The following is a 23,541-nucleotide window of genomic DNA, read 5'->3' as shown; positions in this document are numbered from 1 at the left end:
AAAAATTACTTTAGCCTCCATTAGCAAAGGTATTAAAGGGTGTGGGGAGTGCAGTTCTGCTGGCTGTAACTATACAAACATTTTGTTAGAAATGCCAACACAGAGAGGCAAAAAGTCTTTTTATTTTTAAAGTTTAAACCAAGATTTTTTCTCTTTTCATTTTACCCTGTAAACAACCTCACACAATAAGAATGCTTATTGAAATAAAAGTCAAAAATTCTCAGCATATTAAGCAGTCTGCTGTTGAGCAAGATGCTTTCTTCTAAAAGAACCTTGATAACATTAAGGTGATAAATTACTATTGTATCACTGTATCAAAGGGAAGAGTCTAGACAGTACATGGGCAATGAAATGTAGAGACACAGATGCATAAGATGGAAGTGGAATGTCATTTGTCAGCCATGAAATTACAGTGGAAGCAATCCTTCTCTAGTCAGAGAACCCTGGCTCACCACTGCACAAATGGAGAATTTTCTGCCATACATACTGATGTTGGACACTTGCTTAGATGAAAGAAAGAAAATTGGATAATTTCCAGAATAATACTCAAGCTTCAAGATAGGTCCCACAATGTGACCTCCCAGCTTATTTTCTGCTTGTATCTTTGCCTAGATCATTCCCCTATTCAGGTTCTATCATATGGACAGATACAAAATGACCATATGCATCTGAACAAATGATAAGCAAGACCTTCTGTTCCTATGTGACACTTGCCCTGGTACAAGCAGGATATACAAGCCAGGAAGCCTAGGCTTCCCATTATGTCTGAACCATAGATCGTTCTTTGTTGCTCCCTAACAAGTCATGGTCAGCAAGCTAACAACAAACCATGGCTTAAGGTTGACTAGTGATTGTGGCTTGTTAGGGTGAAACAAACCACAGTCCCTCACTGGGGAATAGCGGGAAACCTGGACTTCCAATTCACGCCAAGAAACGTGTGGACTGGGAGCAACTGAGTGGTGTCACCAGCAAGCTGCTTATTCCTTGTGAAACACAAGTAAGACAGAAAGCCTGACTTACTGCTATGTACAATTGTGAATGTTGCGTGTTGATATATGCTTCCTGCAAAATCCTGACTTAGGAAATCTAGTACATCAATGTAGAGAAAACACAAATGAATGACAGTAGAAGATTGGAGGGAAATGCTTTCTTTTTCCTCTGCTACTAACTGACTGTATTTAGGGAAGCTGCAGTGGAAGCAACAGGTGTGACAACAAATAGCTGCCCTTTGCTTTGAAATTTCAGAATCAGTCTCAAAATGCAAGAGACCAAGAATTAAAGGCAGCCTTGTGGTTATGTTCAAACAAACTGCTCCTTCCAATTATCCCCCTTTATTTTTTTCATTCCTCTTTCTGGAGTAGGGGAGGGGCAATGGGTGCTTGTTCCTACCTTCTTTTCTGAAGAGAACAAGCTGCTGGTGCCGATTTTTAAGCTCCCAACCATGTGCTAATAAATCTCCAGCCTATCCGTCACCTCTGCGCAGCCTGCACTCCTTAAAGGAAATGGGCTCTCTCCCTCCAATTAGTAGTCTGTGTCCACCAACCATGGAACAGTCCTCATTTAACTTTCCCTCAACAGGTGGAAAATCGGACAAATACAGGCACTGCCATCTTATGGGGTGGGGAAGGGGGCAATGTTTACAAATCAGCCCCCCTCCAAAAAAAGCTACGGCATATTTTGCATGAATACTAAGCTAACCACCAGCATTTCTACGTAACACCCAGTCCCTAAGAAAAATAATGTAAAGGTACCACCTAAAAATGCCCAGAAGGCAATGAACACTATGCCTCATTTTCAGCTGCTTCCTGTATCCAAACTGTACCCTGCACTAGAAAGAACCCTACAATGATCCAAAAACTTTTCTGTAATACGGTCTGCACATTCAATTTGCTATATTTCTCCAGTCTCTGCCAAAGTTTTTCAGCACAAGAACTTTATGAATTGAACTACAATCCCACCAGCCATAAGCTGTATTTTTTCTTTCTTTTTTTTCAAATGGACAGCACATTTATATATGGCATTTTTATTTTTTTATTTTTTATTTTTTCCTGGAGCACTTCACATGTATGCTGATCAACTGTCCTCTATAGTGGGGCAATATTATTAGCCCTATACAACCAGTGAGAATCGTGGCTTGGCTAAGGCTACCTAGCAGCTTGTGGTAAGATTTGAACGAAGGACTTCCTGCCTAGAACTTAGGCACTTAGCCACTATGCTGCACCATCTCTCAACTAAGTCAGCACCAAGTACTCTTGTTAAACTAATGTGATACAGAAGACAGCATGTTTACTTTTTTTTTTTACTGAGGTTATGGTTCAAGGAGTGCATAAGATTTTTCAGAACCTAACATCTGTCTTTAAACTAGGTGAAGCTCACCTATATTGCAGGTTAGGCATCTATATAAACAGCTTCTGTAAGCGTTAGCAGCTGGACAGTTGGTAAAAGGGAATAAAAGCACGTAGAATGACAGAGAAATGGAAGCAAAAAATTATAGCATCTTCCAGAAGCTTTTGCTATACTATACAACTTTCAGGAGGATGCCAAAACATGCAAGAACAAAGCTGCTAGGTGCTTTCATGTTCCCCTTTTTTGCATTGCTGATGCAGTCTACCTTCCAGCACGTACAGCCCATAGGAATTTGCCTGATCAAACAGTGCACCTGCCCAGAAAAAACCATCCTGAATCTAAAGGTTTAAAATGCCTTTTACTTTCTAATCACCTATCACACAAATGTTCTTTAGTGTGGATGCCCCCCCCCTCCCGCCACCCCCGCCGCCAACACGCACATACAGGATGGGGCGGTAAAATTAAGAAATACACAAATAACCTCATTCTATGCTTGTAGAAGGTTCAAACCACTAGGCCCCGTATACATCTATGAACACAGAAGGACTAATAATACCTCTTCAAGTTCTCTACCCATTTAAAAATATTTGTAAATATATATCCCAGGAAGAGGGCTTTTCCTGTTTAAAGGCATTTTGTGAAGAGGCCCAGCACCCTCTCCCCCTGGTAATGAATCCCTGTAATGGAATGCCCTACACTCCAATTAGGAAGAAATGCTAATTTTCTCCAGTTGAGCACCCCCTATAGATGTATCTAATTTGTTTCAATGCTTTCATCTCTCCCCTCCATTGCATTTTCATTTAAAGGTTATGATCTGTTTGTGCCCTTCATGCTGCGCCCTGACAAGACACCCCTATGAGAGGGCTACGTGGCCCCTGCAACCTTTCTAACCTCTGTCCTGAACAAAAACCAAAGCTATTTTTCTCCTGCCTGATGGAGGGGACAGAGAAGAGAGGAGGCAGGAAAATCTGCTGAATAATAGTCCTTATTTTTATTATCTAAATAAACATTGCTATATTGGAAGCTCATGGATTATCCAAGGCAGATTTATAATATTCAGAAATGAGAAAGTTTCAGTATAATCTGAAACCAATAGAGCACCTAGGGGAGTCTTATATATTAAATATGGTATTTAATATATTAAATATGGTACTACTTCACACACTCTAAGTCTGTGACTAAATGCAGAAGTTATGGCTTTAACACCAAGCCAGTTTTTTAATTTTTTCGCTCTGCCCCACCTCTCCTCTATTGCATAATGTCTAATGTATTCTGGAGAACTTGAAAGCTTGCTCACAATTGTCACTATTTTGTGACATTTTGGTTGGCCTTATAAAGTTATTATCCCTCTACAAATCAAGCAGAGAAGGTACCACCTTTCAGTGGACCAATTCCTATTTGTGAAAACAAGTTTCCCAACATTTATAGGGCTTACTTTCAGGCAAAAGTCAGGTTTTCTCATTTCAAAAGTCTCTAAGGGGTTCCTTTACACAAGACTGGATGAGGTTACTGTTAAGTGGATTTGTAGCCAGTTGATTGACCAAACCCAGAGTGCTCACTAACAGTTCCTCACCATCCTGGGGGGAATGACGAGTCGGGTGTCACGAGGTTCTGTCCTGGGTCTTGTTGTTCAACATCTTTACAAACGACTTGAATGAAGGTATTGAAAGGATGCTCATCAAATTTGCAGATGACACAAAACTGAGAGGGGTAGCCAATGCCGCAGAAAATAGAATCAGGATTCCAGATGACCTTAACAGGTTGGAGAACTGGGCCCAAACTAACAAAATGAATTTAATTAGGGACAAATGTCAGGTTGTACACTTAGGCAGGAAAAACCGGATGCACAAATATAAGATGGAGGGCACTTGGTTTGACATCAGTACCTACGAAAAGGATCTAGGGGTCTTAACATGAGTCAACCATGTGATGCAGCAGCAAAAAAAGGGTGGATGCTATTCTAGGCTGCATCAATAGAAATATAGTGTCCTGATCAAGGGAAGTAATAATCCCACTCTATTCTGCCTTGGCCAGACCACACCTGGAGTACTGTATCCAGTTCTGGGCACCACAGTTTAAGAAGGATACTGATAAGCTGGAATGTATGCTGAGGAGAGCAACCAACATGATCAGGGGTCTGAAATAAAGAATGGTTGAGGCATGTTTAGCCTGGTAAAGAGTAGACTGAGATGAGATATGATAACTATCTTCAAATATCTAAAGGATTGTCATGGGAAGGATGCAGTAAGGTTGTTTTCTCCTGCTCTGGAGGCTAGGAGCCAAACCAAGGGATTCAAGTTACAAGAGAGGAGATTCCAACTAAACATTCTGACAAGAGGTGGTGGACTCTCTTTCCCTGGAGGTTTTAAAGCAGAGGTTGGATCGCCATCGGTCATGGATGCTTTAGTTGAGATCCCTGCATTGCAGGGGGTTAGACTAGATGACCCTTGGAGTTCCTTCCAACTCTACAATTCTCTGATTCTATGAACATATGAAGCTGCCTTATACCATTAGCTCATTTAGCTTAGCAGTGTCAACACTGACCGACAGTAACGCTCCAGGGATTCAGACAGAAGTATTTTCCCAGACCATGTGCTCTTCCAAGAAGATTTTAGAACTGTTCGAAGATGTGTGGCATCTGCATTTCCTCTGTAAAATGATAACATTGTGTGCCAAATACAATTTTGCACCAACTGCTGGAGCAGTATCTAGATTGAAAAGGGCCAATAAACCTGGATCCTGACAAGACAGAGGTGCAGATTGTGGAAGATTCCCACAATGGCATATTCTGGATGGAGCTGCACTCCCTCTAAAGGAATATAGGCCACTGAGGCCTAGAAATGCCTATTCCCAGCTATGGCTGGTTTGCCAGCTACAGCTTTTCCTGGACTGGGATAGTTTAACAACAGTTTACACTCTGATAACCTCACATTTAGACTATTGTAATGCAGTCAAAGTGGGGCAGCCCTCAAGGACAGTCTGAAAGCTGAAGTTGATGCAGAATGAGGTTCCCATATTCCTGTTATGTCTAAACTTGGGGGACTACAGTTAGTTCAAAAACAGAGGAAGATGCTTCTGATCTCACTGCCGCCTCAGGAGAGGAGACAGGGGTTCATAAGCCCAAGGATCATTCATGTAAATGCTAACCCATAGTGTAGCAGCACATCTGAAAAGGCCCATTGACATACAGAGAAAAACAGGTTTTAAGGAACTTGTGAAGGGAATGTAACTTCTGAGATCAAGCACTATAAATAAATCACAATAGATAATATATTTTTTATTATGCAAATCATGAATATTTAGGCTGGGAACCAAACAGCACAGACATTTAGTTTCTGTGTGATGGGGAATACTGTTCTTCCAAACAACACTCAGCCCTTGCTTCTGGAAAGTTCTCAGCACAAGTCTTCAAGTACACACGATTTTGTTTAGTGTCCTTCCAAGTGCACAGAGAGAATCAAAGGGAAATCCTTAATTTTACAATTGCATTCTGAAGCAAATACTGTACAAGTTCTGCAGTGGATGAGCATAGATTTTAGATTCTACTTCTGCCTAGCTTAGAAGTTCCACTTAGTTGCAAACAGATGTGCCTTAACTGTATGTGAGTATGTTCAGGAAACATATAAATTAAAAAGCCATACATTTTATTGATATTGCCCACGTTTTCTTGATTTAAAACAATCCACCATGGTACTATATTGGGCGTCCTTGGCAGAAGATTTCAGGACATTTGAAATGATGGAACTTGTAACTGCACAACATACAGGAGCAGAAACATACAACTGCATGCAATGGGCATGTAGTTGTATGTTTCTTATATGTCATGCACAGTCACAAGTTCCTCCGTGACCAGTTACAGAAAGACTGGAAAGCTCTTAGAATACTTCCTCTGCTATTACGTGTACTGCTCCAAGAGCATAAACAAGCATTAAGAGCTCAACCCCAATATATCCTGATTTATCTCTGCACTTGCCTGTTCTACCCAAAAAAGCATGAATTGTAGGACTATTTTGAACTGCAGCTGTTTCTGCCTGCCCCCTCAAAATGAAGGTAGTCAAAATAATGATCGGTTGCTCAAATCCCATGTACTACACCCCCAAAAACATGAGGAATGGGTAGGGAACACAAAACTTTGCTCTTCCCAGAGGAAATCTATTCCCCTGTCTCCCAAACACACTTTTCTATCTAGTCCATGTGAACAAGCACCCGAGTGGGAACAAGCGCTCCAGTGGGGCCCACTGCCTTTCATCCAAGAGATGTCTTTTCCCACTGGAAAATACATGCATTGTGTGAAAATATTTTAATATATTCATGCACATTCCTATAGTTAGCAGGCACAGAGGCACAGAGGGTGCCGGCAAAAGATACACTGCAGTAAGAATGCCACCTGTTCTCTCGGATGCCCACAAGCATGTAAATGGTGGGAATATACAGGATGGGTGCTGAGTGTTTATTGTGCTGCAGGAAGATTTTACTAATTACTTTCCTAAAGTCCAAAGCCGCACGCCTGTTCTCCTCCCGCCGCTGCCCCCCCCCCAACAAAGCGAAGGGCAGAGAAGAGTAAAGGGGGAGAGGGAGAGGGAGAGAAAGAGAGAGAAAGCAAGGGATGCATTTCAAAGTTTCTCCAAGAACTGGAAGGGGAAAGAAAAGCCGGGTCTGATGTGAAATCATAGAGGTCAAAGGTGGGCCTCCCTCCCTTGTGAGAAAGCGGTAAATCAGGCCGGTTTATCAAACGATCATTTTCTTTTGAAACTGGAAGGCAGCAGCTGGGACAATTCTGCAGATGTGCTTGATGAGTTTGGGACAAAAATGGGCCACTCCTCTCCCCCTCCCCTCTAGAAGAGCTCCCAACAGGGGCTGCTTCTCCCTTCACTGCCTCCAAGAACCTCCCCTCCCTTCTTGGCGGTCAGCTGAGACCCCCACCCACTGATCGCTTTTGTCTTCTTGGCCTTTGGACACACTGGCAAGGCCCTTTATGAGACCCCAATCAAGACCCCCATGACACAGGTACCTAGTAGAGATACCAGGCCCTTTTCAAAGGAGGAACAACAAGGAAAATATGCTGAGCCCATTGTCTCCAAGCGACACTAGAGATGAAAGGGACAGGCCGCCCTTTCTGCCAAGGCTGTCTGCCAATCATCCCCACTTATTAAGGTCACAATGTAGAAAATTTTGACCTACATTTAATCAAAGAGTCATTAGACCTTTATAAGCCACAGGGGAAGGTGGAACTATGCCACAAATACAGAGGGAAAAGACTGTACCCTGATATTGTTTTTCCCAGGGTTAAGGCCAGCCGGTGCCAGTTGGTGGCCCCCTTCCTATGTAGGTGGGTCACACCTGACTGCAGGTTTACCTGGTGGCAGCAGCAGTCAGCTGGGAAGTCACCACCCAAACTTTCTCTAAATACTCTGGGAAACTGCAGTTTTGGGACCTCCAGGACACTGTGGGAATTCAAAATAGTGGTTGATAGCTGCCTGGCCTGGGGGCCCCAGGCCAGGCATCAGCACCAATGGCTTCTGTCAGGATGCTAGACTGCAGCAGCTGCCTAAGGGTGCCAGAAGCTGAAGCTAGGCCTGCTCAGAAGTCACTTAGTTGCAACAAGTGAACAGAGCATTCAATTAAGGTGGGGAGAAGAGTATTTCCTCAGATCTGAGCAACTGGTTCAGAAGCAAGTGAAGTCCCGTGACAACAACCAACTAGCATCTAGGGCAGGCATAGGCAAACTTGGCCCTCTAGATGTTTTTGGGACTACAACTCCCATCATCCCTAGCTAACAGGACTAGAGGTCAGGGATGATGGGAGTTATAGTCTCAAAACATCTGGAGGGCCAAGTTTGCCCATGCCTGATCTAGGTGCACATATGTAAGTCAAACGAGAGCTTGGGGTCCACACTTCTAAAGAGTTCCCAAAGTTACCCTTTGTCTCTCCTCATAGTATACAGGACATCACCACCACAGTAACTATGAAGAACATGCTATTTGCTGCACATATTTTCTGGAACCAGACAATCTACACTTTCAAGCAAGGCATAAATCACTTTAGCATACACAGGAAACAATCCTCAGTCTGGTGATCTGTTGGAGGAAGATGATTTTCCAGGAATGTGTCATCATGTACTCTCAACACTGTAGGTGAGTCATTAATATACACAGCATATAGTGAAATACATTATTATAACTATGAATGGGGGGGGGGGGGGAAACGTTTAACAATCTCCAAACTGAGTCAGATTCAAGGTCCTACTAGCTCAAAATTGGCATCAGTTCTTTGTGAGGTGCCCAAAGATTTCTGCTATCTTTAATGACACAGTTCATCTGTGTTATTGAGACTGATGTGTTTCTTTACATCATAGAATCAAAGGATGTTACAGTTAGAAGGGACTAAGGGTCATCTATTCCAACCTTCTACAACGCAGGAATCTCAACTAAAGCATTTATGACAGATGGCCATTGAATCTCCAAAACCTTCAAGGAAGGAAAGTCCACCACCTCTTGTGGGACTCTGTTCCACTGTTGAACAGCTCTGTCAGAAAGTTCTTCCTGATCTTGCTGGAAAGAATCTTCTGTCTTGTAATTTGAAGCCATTGGTTTGAGTCCTACCCTACACAGCAGGAGAAAACAAGCTTGCTCCATCTTCATGTGACAGCCCTTTAGATATTTGAAGATGGCTATCATATCTCCTCTCAGTCTCCTCTTTACCAGGCTAAACATTCCCAATTCCCTCAACCATTCCTCATAAGGTTTGGTTTCCAGACCCTTGATCATCTTGGTTGCCCTCCTCTGTACACATTCCAGCTTGTCAATAACTTTCTTAAACTGTGGTTCCCAAAACTGGACACAGTACTCCACTTGTGATCTGATGAAGGCAAAATAGAGCAGAACTATTTGGTCCCTTAATCAGGACATTATACTTCTGTTGATGCAGCCTAAGACCCCTATATCCTTTTCAGATGTGCTATAGGCAAGCCAGATATCCCCATCTTATATTTGTGCAGCTCTTTCTTCCTGCCTAAGCGTAGAACCTTACATTTTCCCCTGTTGATATGCGTTTTATTAGTTTTGGCCCACTTCTCCAATTTGTTAAGATCATGTGGAAACCCAATTCTGCCTTCTGCAGTATTAGCTACTATTCCCAGTTTGATGTCACCAGGGGCAGACTTTGGTCTTTCATATTTCAGCAGTCCTAGATGAGTCCAAAATTTGGTGCCCACGCCCCCTCACCTTCTGTTCTGCATAGTTGTGATGCCCTGTGGCACTCGCTAGGCTAAGCACCCAGTGCAGCAGAACTGGTTGCACTACCCTAAATCCACCTATGGTGTCATCTGCAAACCTGATGAGCATCCCCTCAATTACTTCTTGCAAGTCATTTATAAAGGTGTCAAACAGCAACAGGCCCAGGACAAAACTCTGTAGCACCCTACTTGTCATTTTCCCCTCAGGATTATAGGGAACTGTTGGTGAGCACTCTTTGGGTTCAGTCAGTCAATCAGCTACAAATCCACCTAACAGTCACCTGGTCTAGCCCATATTTTACCAGCTTATATGCAAGAATATCTTAGGGACTTGTCAAAAGCCTTACTGAAATCAAGATGCACTAAGTCCACAGCATTCCCCTGATGCACCAAGCTGGTAACGCTATCAAAAAAAGAAATGAGATTTATCTGGCTGCCTGTTATTAACATCCAAGCTGACTGTCTGGTAGTTTCCTGGGTCTTCCTTTTCTCCATTTTTGAAGATGAACATTTGCCCACCTCCAGCTTGCAGAAACCTCATCTGTTCTCTAAGAATTCTCAAAGATCATAAACATAAGCTCTAAGATTAAATCTGCAAGTTCCTTTGGTATCCTTGAGTGCAGCTCATCAGGTCCTGGAGATCTGAATTCATTTAAAGTAGCCAGGTATTTCCTTACCACCAGGGTCATACAAGACACTCTGGTCCCAATCTCAGAAAGCAACACTTCAGATCCTACGTGTCTCTTAAAAGAGAGAATCTCAATCTAAAAGCTTTGTCTCCAAATACCTACAAAACTGTTTGTCCCAATTCACACAAGCAGCTCTTGCTTATGAAAATGTGTTATGTAACCATATTCCTTCATAATTGTTGAAAGCTGGAGAACAAAGATAAAGTTACTACATGAAAAACATGCCATATAAACAAGCTGTTTACATGGCACATCAGTTTGCCATTGCTGAAGGTGATACAGAAAGATTATACAACTGCAACAGGGCACGGAAGATAAAGCTGTTCAACAAGACTCACTCAAGGCAGACAAACAGTTGACAATATAAAAGGGCAGTGAAACCTTGCAATTCAGAAACCAATTTAGCTTTCAGAACAGGTCTTCACGGAGCCAGAATAAGAATGTGTATGTCCTGTGTCCTACATTAATCACCAGACAGGATAGTTTTAATGGCAGCCCTGCAACTCGATCCAGCTAGCACCTGCAGAGACACTGGCTGGCAGCTTTCACCTCCTTGTTACTGTAAATGCCTGAAGTTCTGATCAGGTTTCCTGGAACTGATGCAACACGTGGGCTACCAAAACAGTTTGGCCACATGACACTGCTCACTAAATGAAACTGCTTTAGAAGGCAATTGGCACCGCATGGCCACAAAGGCCCAAGAGAAATACGGCTGCATTGCAGGTGCTTAATATCATGACTAATGTCAGATCTCTTCAAGTTTAGCATGCACCCTTTCCTGTATATTTCCAGATTATTTCTGCTTGAATAGGCAGCAGAAGAACAAACAAAATAAATAACTGCCTCCCCAGTATCATCTTCTGGCATGTTGTGGCTTCTACCATAATGTGACATGGTTCTTAGGGGCTCAATTAGGGTATTTTGATAGAAGAGTGCTTTGTTCTCAGTCTTTAGGAAAAAACAGTTATGCAATATCTCTAATGTAGTAAGATATTTGGGTCTATAAGGAATAAATTCTCAGTCTACAAGTGTAAAATCCAGATTGTTATTTGCCCTAGGACAACACATGATTCCACACATGATATGAGATTAGAATTGCATGTTTCAGACACTATTTACTGCAACATGCAACATTCCTTCTAGAACAATCCTGATGTATATACTTGAGCCTTTCCACATAAAACACTTTCCACATAATTTGCTAAGCATGCCCTAATTTGCTGTCCTGTATTGGAAATAAATTGCAGCACCAAAATGCCTGTGCAGCTTATATACATCAAAGCTCAATTTCCTGCCCCCGTTTTCTTTAGCTCACTCTGATATACACTCCCAACAAACTTATCCTCTCAAGAGCTCACCCACACCAGTTTTAACATATTTTCAAGCTGCCAGCAGTGCTGAGAAAGAGCACTCAAAACTTCTTTCCCACTTTCCATATACACCCTTCATCCTCATGAGTTCTTGTTTAAAGGGTGTCCAGTGCTGGTTACACCTGAGGCAATCACATACCAAATGGGCCCCAAACAAGCCTTTGAAGGGAAGAGGAAAAAAGACAAGAAACATGGACAACAACTAACTCTCTAATTGAAGGAGAAAGGCTAGCATCCTGCTGCCTGGGTACCTGTGCAGGTCTGTTGCGGATTCTCTTTGAACATTTGGCAGGTCGCTGCCCTCCCCAGAGAAAGATGAAAAAAAATAAAGCAATGATTACTATTGTAGCTGACTAGTGAGGCAGCCTTGCACGAGTCAGGCCATGAAAGGCCTAGTTGCTGAAAAACAAACCCTTAATTTAAATGTTAATGAAAGTGCTGTGGAGACATCAGAGAGTTACGTTTTTGAGGGTTTTTTCCTCTCTTTTTTGCAAGAAGCAGATATACCACCGGTAGAATTTATGGCCCCCGTTGCCTCCCCTCTTGCTATCCCTGCTTCATCAGGCAGTGAAGTTAAAAAAAAAACTAATTTTAACATTAACTCCACACTTCCACCCTGGGATGCAATTGCTAAATTATCTGCTGGCAGGACACTGATCAAAGGTGGAAAAACAAAGGCACACTGCACAGCCAAGCAAAAGTAAACAGTGGCCATGGCCCAGGAAAATTACCTTCTCCATCCCTCCCCTTGGAAGTTTGAAAAATGGAGGAGAAAGATCACTGACTGGAAATGGAAACCTGCAGTCTTATGTGGGACCCCTGAACTGTAATCAATGTGACAGGAGAAACTAACACAGGCATTTTCTCCTTCACTGTGCAAAATGGTAGAAGAGATGGGTTTCTCCCCTAGCCTCACAGGAAAACCCTCTGCACCTGGAAATCGGAAATTAAAATCACAGCAGCAGCTGTACCACATAAACCTATGGAACTACATTAAAGGAGAACCTGACATTAGCTGCCAACTTCCTAATAGAATGAAATCTCTCAGAATAGTTGTCTCCTCATTACAATGCTCTGACAAGCTCGGCAGAGAGAAGAAATTCATTTTAAATATTTTCCCTCTAACCTGTGAGCACCGTCATTTGCTATGATGAAAGAGTATATTTTCTGAAGGGCATGAGAAAATGTGGCATCACTATCACAATCTTTAATATTCTACAAGATTCCACCATTCAACAAATCTAAAGCTATTGATTTAAGCAAATAGGTTAACAGGATCAAAACAGAAATATATAACAATATTGCTCCCATCATATGGAAAGGAGAATAAAGTTTAGCTGGAAAAATTACTGCAGTATTTAGGGGGGGGAGGGGGGAATAGCTAAACAATCATCTGTAGGGAACAGCCCTGCAGTTCCACCTTAATAGTAAGCTTTAGATTATGGTCCATTTGGGGAAGCACTCAGTTCTGCAAACTGAACCACAGCTTTGCAAATCTAGCTGGGCTCTTAACAGTGCATTTGCTAACATCAATAACAAGTTAAACCTGCATTCAGATGACACACATCACTTCAGTTTCCTCACTGCAGTAGCAGAGGAAGCAGATGAACATATTGCCATTATGGAGTTAGCAGTAGCCTAGGATCATAGTGCTACAAGAGACTGGCATAACAAGAGAAGAAGATCCAGCACTACTCAATGAATATGGCAAAATTTGTTGCAATGAAAAACTGCCAAACAGATTAGCTCAAAGTACTTGGGAACGCACCCCATCATCAACTGGATCAGACTGCAGACAGCAGGTGGAAACAAGAAAGTGTGTCCACAGGACTTGAGGAAAGTCAAATGTGCATTCAACTTTGTCATACACAGTGTCTGAATATTGAGCACATGCTGGTATCCTAGTCATCTGTATCACAAATGTTGGGGAGGAAACCCTGAGACAAGTGCAGCCAGGATGACCCAAAGCACCTCCAAGGATATGTTTCTGCTTTCAACCCCTATACAGAAGTGGCTGCATATCAGTACTAAGTATCCTAATTGAGCAGTGATAGAATGCTAAATATTAGCACATGATCTATCAGTTTTGTTGATTGTAAGATAAAAGCCAAATGAATCAAACCTACAATGTATTTTGGACTAAAGCAAAAATATTCTGTTTCCTAACAATTATTAATAATAGTGTTCGGATCCATCAGAAAGGCAATGTTTCAGCATCCTAAATATGTATATATGTAGATCAAAGGAGAAAAAGATCCTAAAGTCAGGCAAGGATACTGAATCACCCGAAAGTTAACTCTTCCCAAAGAGATGAAACATTCAGTTTAGCTTGTGGGGGGACTCTCACACTACACTAAGAGTACTCACTCTTGCCCCCAAACTCACTTTCTTCTAGGATAGCGGCAACATTTTCTTGGAAGCGACAGGTTTATAGGTTAGCCGACACCTTCGCTCTGTGGAATTTTAATTAACTTCTCCCATCATTAATATGTTAAGGAGCAGAGGTTCTATTATATAGGGTCAGCCCGTGTTTCAGGCCTTGCTATATCAGCCGTCAAATTGAAGAATTAATGACGTGGCTAATCGGTTCTAATACTTGAGGGGTGGGGAGGGAAGAGAGGTGCAGTGGGATCAGCAGTCTCATAAAACAAGCGGAGTGATCCAAACCTGATTGCTGATGGAGAAGCCACTCTGCAAGCTTCCATTTATCACTCAGTGGGGGGGAAATGAAGCTAGGTAAATATTGTGACAGAGAGTGTGTGTTCACTCCAGGGAGAGAAGTCAGTGTTCTGACAAGAGGCCAGCCCTGCGGGTCATCACTTAGGAGGATAAAACAGTGTTCTGCAAGGGCTCTCCCAGTCACAGGAGCACATCCAGTGCATACTGCGTAAAGCTTAAGGGGATGAGCTCTGAACAGGCAGGCTGAAGGCTCTTAGTGCTGGTCTATCTGATGCACATGCATTTTAAAAAAACAGACATGTCCACTGGTTCGTGCTGGCAACAGTGCACCACTATGATAGTTCTTATGTTCACTAATTTAAAGGGCATTCCAAATGGTCTCCACTCAACAGTTTGGTGCTTAAAAAGACAAGCATGTGCTCACTAATTGCCAGGGGTTGGCCTCTGAGGTCTCCTTGGAGGAAGAGCACGTCTCCTTATGCTCAGAGAAGGAGGGAAGATACAATACCAATGAAGGAAGAATGGCAGAAAAAAGTTAACAGAATATATAGAAATGGCAAGACTGACAAACTGAATAAGATTAAGATAAAAAAAAACTATTTGAGGAAGGTTGGAAATGTTGTATGGCATATTTAGAGACATATTGTAAACATATTAAGAGGTTAACAATAACAGAAGAAATTCAGCAGTGAAAAAAATTATTGAGCTATGAAGACAAAAATAAGATAGAGGGAGAAATTAGAATATGTAGTGGAAAGGGAGTCAATAAAAATTATGTATTTCTTTATTTGTAGTGTTGTAAAATACAGTGTGAAATGAAAATGAAAATGAAATTGGGGTGGGAGGAGAGTGTGTCTCCTAAGCAGATCTCAGTAACCCAGTAACCCAGAAGAGCTGTTGAATATAGACATGCCTGCTCCAAGTCTGGAGGTCCCCACACATCTGGGCTCCAAGCCAGCCGTCAAGCAACACCCACATTTCACCCAGGGCCATATGAGAAGAGGAGATGGTGAGCAACACAAGAGATTTGGGAGCACACCAGCGTTACCAGATAGCTGCATGTGACGTTACTTAGGAAGAGAGGGAAAAGGTGGAAGCACCTGCCTGAATCAGGGCCTGGCTGAGAGCCAGGAAAGGAATGAGCACCCAGCTCCTAATCTGAACAGCTTCATCACTAAAGCAACAGCTCCAGCCTTCCTGAACTGAGGGAATGAACATGAAATTCAAGCAATTGATGTGAACCAGTAAAGGACAACAAGGTCAAGGTACTCCATGCCTTGGTAACTTCCAAACAGGATTATTGTGATGTGCTCTACGTGGGGCTACTTTTGAAAACGACTTGGAAACTTCAGCTGGTTCAAAATGCAGCAGCCAGACTGCTGAGGTTCCCTTAGAATGCATACAAGAGCCCTAATTCAAGGTGCTCACATTAGTGTTCAAAGCCCTAAATGACTTCGGTTTCAAATATCTTAAATACCACCTCCTTCCCCACAAACCCTCATGGGTATTAACAGAAGGGGCCCTCTTGGTAATTCCACCACCCTCAGAGGTTTGAGGGGTGGTGCCCCAGGAGAAGGCCTTCCCCATAAAGGATTCCTTTCTTTACCCTAGCCTTTGACACTAGAGATTATGTTGTTGTTGTTGTTGTTGTTGTTGTTGTTGTTCCACCATTCATCCATAGTTCTCAATACCCATCTATTACTGTGACTGTAATTTGATTTCACTGCTTTTACTATACTGAAACTGAATATTGATGACTACGATGATATACACAAGAGAGGGAGAACCAGTCATCACAACAGGACAATGTTCAACTTAGCATAATTAGATGCTTTGATTCTCAACAGCCTAATGCAAGTTTCCAAAAGCTTATGAAAAAACTAGGCTCTGCTTCAAATGTAAGACAAGTTTGCCACAGAAAAGCTCACTGTAATTCAGAACAGAAAATGAGCTTCCTCAAAGAATAACTACCTTGCTGCAAGCTGCTTTTGAGGTTAAATACCTCAAAATAAAAGTTGAGTCAGGGTACAAAGCCCTTCCAAATCTTGAAGATACAAGGCACTGCTCAAGCCTTGTGCACAAGTTCAGTTTTGTGACTTTTGTATACAATTGTAACTTGTGGCCAACATTCAGTTCTTAACATTAGCAGAGTAGCAATATGATTACAAAATAACTCATTGGAACAGTTTAATTTCCTCTGTGTATCTTTCCCCAACACATCAGATTTTGTTCACAGATGCCCAGCTGTGACAAGAACAGTAGCCAGAAGATACTCCCATGTGTTTTAATGACTCTTATCAACATTCCCACAGAAAATGAGTGGTTCTCTCGTGCCCCAATGGTACAGAGCAGCTTCGGGGAATCTGCAAGTTCTTATGTACAGATACCTTTTTCATTCTGCAGCATCAACAGAAGAGGCTGTCAGAAATAGAACCAAACTATGGGCTTTGGCAATAGAGCATGCACAACAGAATCTGCTTTGCATTTTGCTTTTTTCGTTGCCAGGGGACAAGCAGTGAATAAGTTTCATATAGGAAATACATATGTAGAATGTATCAAAATGAAATTTGCTTATTTTTACAGTATTCTCAGGAACTCTGAGGTCAAGTGCCATAAACACAGTCTCAATTTAAAATATGGTTCTCTATCTTCCAACAGCACTTGAGTATGCTGCACTTAAAGGAAGAGCAGATTTTTCTCATTCCAATCCTTCCATGGATTGGTTGTAGCTAATTGTAAATCCCACCTATCTTCCAACTGTACAGGGATTTTCTATTAATTAGTTTTGGAATTAGTATGCAGAATGAACTGATTGAACTTGCTGCAGTTTTCTGTTTCTTCAGTTCCTTGGACTGGTGATTTGCCATGAGCAATTCTATGTATTAACATATCACACAGGGGGTGGAGGGTGGGATAGTATGATCATATCTATAGTATGTTTCATGGCAAAGGCCATGTTACTAGATAATGACCAACTTGCTACAGCTAGCCTGTAACCACTCTAAGCCTTCTCTCTCTTGAATCTTCTGAGCAAAACACTGTATTTTGTACTTAAGAAAAAGCAATACTGTACAGTACTTTGCAGATTGTAATTGCGATATGGAATGTGGTTGTACAAGTGGCAACAATTGGATACAGCTTGTGACACAGTGGTGAGTGACAGAACTACTCCCATGCTCAATCACATTCCATCAGTTGCAATTAAGTTGCTTTGAGTGTATACAGATCCCCACTGCATAATGCAGAAAGGCAAGGAAAAGATTAAAAATCAGCCAACAGCCGAAAAGCTAACCCTCGTCCCTTCCCACAAAAAAAGTACAACTTACTTTTTATGCTTTCATAGGCATAGAGGATATAATATTGCTCTTGCCAAAGTGGCACTTGCAAGGGTATTGTGCAAGTGTAAGCTTTGGGTGAAGAGAAAAAAAGAGAAAACTAAAGATCCTTATGCAGAAAGTATTTGGTACAATATCTAAGTCAGTGCACCCCTTGACTTCACCCATACAGACCAGAGTATTCTGCAAGTTCAAACTTCTTTTTTCTAGAACCCAAAAGGCAAGAAAAATAGAAGGAAATGCTCTGAATTGCACAAAAAATATAGAGTAGTCTTATCTACCTAATTTACTGTTTCTACACAAAAAAGAGTTTTGAGTCACAGAACTGATGATACTTAAATGCTGAGTTCTAGACCTCCTGAATACTTGGTATAATAGGGAACTTTAGACCTAAAGAAAAACCAGATTTAACATGAGGTGTGCAAACATTCAAATGCAATTTTTATTCTTGTTACCTTAATAATGGACTAATGGCAATGGACCAGACCCGGTCTTCAGTCTGTATGGTGTGCAAACACTGCCCAGCTCTGCCTGGTGATAAGGACCAAACCTAGAGAGAGAGAAAGCGCAAATGAACACCACACAACAAAAAAGTGCAAGATAAAAGTGTTAACAGCAGCTGTGTTTGGAAACGATCCCTCGCAAAGAAATCTTGGGAGCACAATTTGAAATTAGCAGAGTAAACTTAAATCAACTTCTTTACCCCTGCGATATTTTGACTGCATGCTTTCTAAGCAAAGAAATGATAGAAGAGATTAGTAGCAGCTTCTGTCTAAATCAGTCCCAGTTCCGGTGCTAAAAGCAGAGAACAATCATCTGAAATGCATCTGCTCAAATTATGTTGAAGGTCTGCATGTCAGAACAAATTTAGATTTTATCTCATCTTTATTCTTATGGTTCCTTGTCTGGGCAAATCCTTAAAGCCTTCTCTCCAAGTTTTTTGCAAAACAATAGAAACACATGGGGAATGGGGCAGTCTAATTTCCTGTGCAGTGCCCCCTTCTGTACTAATTGTTAAAACATGCTCAAATCCCTTAATGCACATTCACACTTTGATAATACTTGTTCTCCCACAATACATGTTGTTTATTACCAGGGTAAAGTGACTTGTTTATGAGCTTTCAGAAATCTGTTACTGACATACTGAATAAAGCTTAAGCTTGTGTTCCTGACATCCTTTTGAATACCATCATTTCTTTCCTCTACCCCCAACAAATTCATCTCCCATTTTCTGGATCCTGAGATTTTAGTTTCTGATTCCCTCTCCAACTATCCCCCAATGTCTTAAGGGAATTCAAAGCTGGGAGTGTTGCATTTGTTTGTTTGTTGATAATGCTCAGGATTGCAGGCTATTCGGTGTCAGAGGGGAATTTGGCACCTAGTGTCAGCAAAAGCAGCAGAAAAGTTGAGCTCTTTTAATGCACCCCTATCTCATACAGGTTAAAAATATTGCTGGGAGCATGCTATCTGGTGCCTATCAATGAGGAATGTGCATTAGCAGCTACTCAAAGCTCAGCCCTAATCAACACTCACTATCCCTCCAATGCACTTACAGTTCCCATTAGAGACCTACTAGGGATTCCCTTCTAGCTAGGAGTCAACACAAGGAAAATGTCACTTGGTAAAAATAAAAGCAAATTCCCTGCTCATAAGGATCAGACTGGAAGAGTGTTAGGTGAGCCAGATTCCATTTCTGGGGTTTTTAAAAAAAGACAATGAGCACAATTAAAGCAGAATTCCCTTTGACTTTGAGGATTTTGCCCTCAAGGTCACAAGATGCCTTCCAAGTTTCCAGTGGCAGGGCATCAAAGAATCCCACATAGTGCATAGTTTAATTCAGTGTGATTAAAATTCAGAAACTGAGCTACTTTTCCATTCAGATCTCAGCCTGATGGGCCACAACAGGAGCACTGTTGAACATACAGTAAAATATTAAGAAATGTGTTCCCAAATGCATGTTTGGGTTAAAAGTAGGTCCTGGGTCTGAAAAGGTTGAAGATGCCAGCTATAGAAGTTCCAGCATTTTATTGTTCTCATAGGTAGGAAGTATAGATTCACAGAATCATAGAAGAATCATAGAGTTGGAAGGGATCCCGAGGGCCATCTAATCCAACCCCCTGCAATGCAGGAATCTCAACTAAAGCATATATCACAAATGGCCATTCAACCTCTGCTTAAAAACCTCCAAGGAAGCAAACAGCTCACAATAAACAATGAGTCATAATACAAATAACGTAAACAGCAAATAGAGCATTTTTGCCACTGGTTGACACTTTTGAAACACTTCACATTCTTCTGCTGCTGTTCAGCCTATCCTCTTAGTGGATTTCTTCTGAGTCTCCAAATTGTCAGAACCATTTGGCCAGTGCCAGAACCATTTGGTCAGTGCCCCATAAGGAAACTATCAGTTAAGACACAGTCTGCTGGCTGCTTGGGTGGGAATTGTTGCATGCAAAAGGCTCTGCTCATTGAAAGCAGCTCTAGAGATAACCCAGATCCCGATCTTAAACTAAGAGTAGGGAGCGTAGAATCAGAAAAGCTAGGACTGTTCACTGAAGTTGGACTAATCCTGGTCACTACCCCAAAGAATGTTCTTCCATCGTAAGGGTAATGTCAGGGGAAGAAAAACACTAAATCCCTCTACATGTGTTCTCTCTGACAGCTTGCCACCCCAAACCTCAATAAATAAAAGCTCATGAAAAAATAAGCTGTTGCTCCACATCACTGTTAGCACAACTAAATTTCTAGCTAAAACACACACAAACACAGAACCTTTCATCTCCCCATTTTTCTCTAGGAAAATAAAAATATGACTCAGACAGTGAAAACTTTGGCTCTCAACAAGGGCCCTCTAAATGTTGTTGGAATCCACCTTCAAGGATTATGGGAATTGTAGTCTTTCATTATCTGAAGGGCCACAGGTTCCCAGCACATGCTCTAAACTAAGCATGTATGCCCTTTCAGCCCTAGAATCTTATAAAGGAAGAAAGAAGTGGCTGTATAAATATTCTGTCCTCCAAGGGATCCTGACCCCCACTCAATTCAGCAAAAGAGCTAACAGACAGAAGCCTTAAAGGGCAATGGAACCAGGACTCTGTCTGATTTTTGACTGTCATAAATCTGAGCTGGCCTATATAATGTCTGTGTCACAAGAGAAATGTAGTTAGTTACTCCACTTTGGGCAGGTGGCTCTGAGATACGTCTGAAAAATTTGAGATAAACTTGTATAGATGTAAGAAAATACAGAAAATGGGCAGCAATGAAGCTGAAAAGTTTGTTTAACTGTTAATCCCAAAGAGAGGAATGAGAACAGCATTCCCCCATTCCATCTTCCAATTTTCTTTTCTTACACACACTATAAGTATAAAGCAAGACATACACACTCACCTTTGCTGTTCTGTCCCGTGAACCACTCACAACGATAGCTCCTTGACAATCCACACAGTTCACTTCCTGTTCATGCCCCAAGAACTTGAAGCTGAAGGAGCCATTCAGCTTATGAAGGACAATATTGCCATCTCTGAAAAACAAAACCACAGTGAAGAAGGTGCATCTCCTTGGAACAAATGCCACAAGGCAAATGGCATGAGAGTTTCTTCCAAAACTACTCTCCTTTACTGAGGGTCAATTTACTGAATTCCGCTTCAGATTATCCCTGCCAATGAAAATGTAAAAGACGGATTTGAGAGAGCATGACGTAGAAGTGCTCTTCATGCTCTAGCTGGAGATATACCAAGACAGTACTAGTTTAATTTCCTAAATACAACACATTATCTACACATACATTCAACCCAGCACGTGCAGACAGGAGAGATCTCACCTCTGAGACCAATAGGTCTTGAAAACCCCTAGGTACAACAATGATAGAAACTGATGCAAAGTTGCCCCTTCATTTCATTTCTTTCAAAAACTAGTATACAGAGATATTCAGGAAGTATTTATCTAATGCAGCATATACATTCTATACTTAATTTGCCACTGAAGGCTGTGCAGACAACAAAGGACTTGCTCACATGTCCTAAAAGGTTTCTTTGGCAAATCCATGACCCCCACGTGGCAAATGAACAAAGCACACACATGGTTTAACAGTCTTAGTCACAGTCTTGCAATAGGACAGGCCTGGGGAGGGCTGTTTGTATATGCCATACTAAAAAAGAAATACAATCTGTGATCAAGAAGCTGAATTTAGCCACATGCATAAATTATGCAAACTTAGCAAAAATGCATAATCTCTTATTTTGCATAAATTATTCCACATTTTTTGATAGCCAAGGCTATTCAGGGTACAGAAGCTCCAACTGCAACCACTGGAAATCTGTTTCAGTCCACCCTCAGTTTTTGATCATATCCTTGCAGCTGTAAGGGCCAGAAGCCTGCCCTTTAAGAGTAAAATAAAAGAAAGCTTAAATTCTCAGTAAACTGAATTTTGTTGCCCCATACAACATTTCACACTTCTGTAGAATCACAGCATGTACACCACCCTGGCCATGGGGACTGATTTGCCCAGTGATCCCCAAACAGGAATCCTTTAAATAAAAGTCAGTCACGCAATGCAGAAGCTCTGAAAGTCAGTTCTTCCAGTTCTTGTTCAAGGACACCTATAAACCAATGTTAGACGCTCAACTACCATCACCCTCCTTCTTATTTCCCTATAACAAAGAGCTTACCCTCCTCCACTGACAATATGGCCATTAGCAAGCACAAAGCGGCACACGTCCTCCTGGTGGCCAGAGAAGACTGCTTGGGAACAGTGTTGCAAGCTGGTACCATTGGGATGGAGCCAATAAACTTGAATGTCTTCTGCCTGGGATAGGTAGAGGTAGTCATCATCTAGCTGCATCCAGGGCATTAAACTGGAGGGGGAAATATATTAAAATATTAGAAACTATGCTGAGAGTTGACAAACATCCTAAACTCTTAATTATTATGGAACTTCAGGCCTTTCCAAATGCTTTTAAAGAATCCCATGATATATTTGTACTAACTCTAACCCAACCACCAAAGCCCATAGAATATATAACCTTGCTGTGGGGAGGTATCTATGCTCCTGTTTGGCAAAGCTGTAAGAAAATATACAGAAGAAAATGTGACACACACACCCAAGTACTACCCCTCCATCTTAAACTGATGGTGCTATTTTACTGCTGGTGTGAGGCAAAAGCTTTTACTTTTGCTTTTATGTGATTTATGGTGTTACCTTTTTATGATTATATTTGTTAACTGTCTTTGGAAAGGGGTTTTCCCTAAAAGCAGGACAAAAAATATATTGTTTGTTGGTTTGCGTTTTATACCGCCCTTCGCCCAAAGATCACAGGGTGGCTCACAACATTAATAATATTATTATTATCATTGTAATCCAAAGACTTGGAATCAAACAAGCCTCAAATAATTATTATTGAAAAATATTATGTTAATAAGTGATCCATGTAAAAGCAGGCAGTTCTTTGGAGAGCTGGAAACTTTGGTGATGTTTAGCATTTTAAAAAATCAGAGACTGGATATTTTCTTCCCTGCCCACCCCATATGCTACTTAATTCCACCCCCCACTCTAATTTAAGTAGCATATAGTGAGGAAGGGGAGAACACTCAGTCTCAATAGAGGAACTGAGAGGAAAGAGAAGCAATTTATCAGCAGCAACTTTAAACACTCCTGTTTAAAGTTAGCTGATTCACCGCTTTCTGCTTGTAGATATTCTTCCAGTGTCCAAGCAGCTTGGACACTGAGCTTTCAATGATAATTTGAGAATATGACTCGACACACAGAGCATTCAGGGAGCTTTGGTATTATAGTACTGGCAAATGAAAGCAGGTTGCAGAGAAAGCAGCATCAACAGCTACCCAATCTCAGAATGCCAAAAGTTAAAGAGGCTCAAACACTGTGTAACCAA

The 23,541-nt window shown here is 41.5% G+C and overlaps 1 protein-coding gene across 1 annotated transcript in view; it reads right to left on the bottom strand.

Annotated features, from left to right (window-relative positions):
- The window catches only part of FBXW4 (F-box and WD repeat domain containing 4), a 72,723-nt gene that overhangs the window by 34,703 nt on the left and 14,479 nt on the right, over positions 1–23,541 (bottom strand). Inside the window, exons 3-5 of the mRNA XM_081912341.1 lie at positions 22,321–22,506; positions 21,041–21,173; positions 18,109–18,203 (exon numbers count right to left, since the gene is read on the bottom strand). Of these exons, the coding sequence (XP_081768467.1) occupies positions 18,109–18,203; positions 21,041–21,173; positions 22,321–22,506 (414 nt within the window). The remainder of the gene's footprint in view (positions 1–18,108; positions 18,204–21,040; positions 21,174–22,320; positions 22,507–23,541) is intronic.

This window comes from Podarcis melisellensis (assembly GCF_964234715.1).
Source record: "Podarcis melisellensis genome assembly, chromosome: 5".
In the NCBI taxonomy this organism is placed as follows: Eukaryota; Metazoa; Chordata; class Lepidosauria; order Squamata; family Lacertidae; genus Podarcis; species Podarcis melisellensis.
This window is presented reverse-complemented; position numbering and strand designations above follow the sequence as displayed.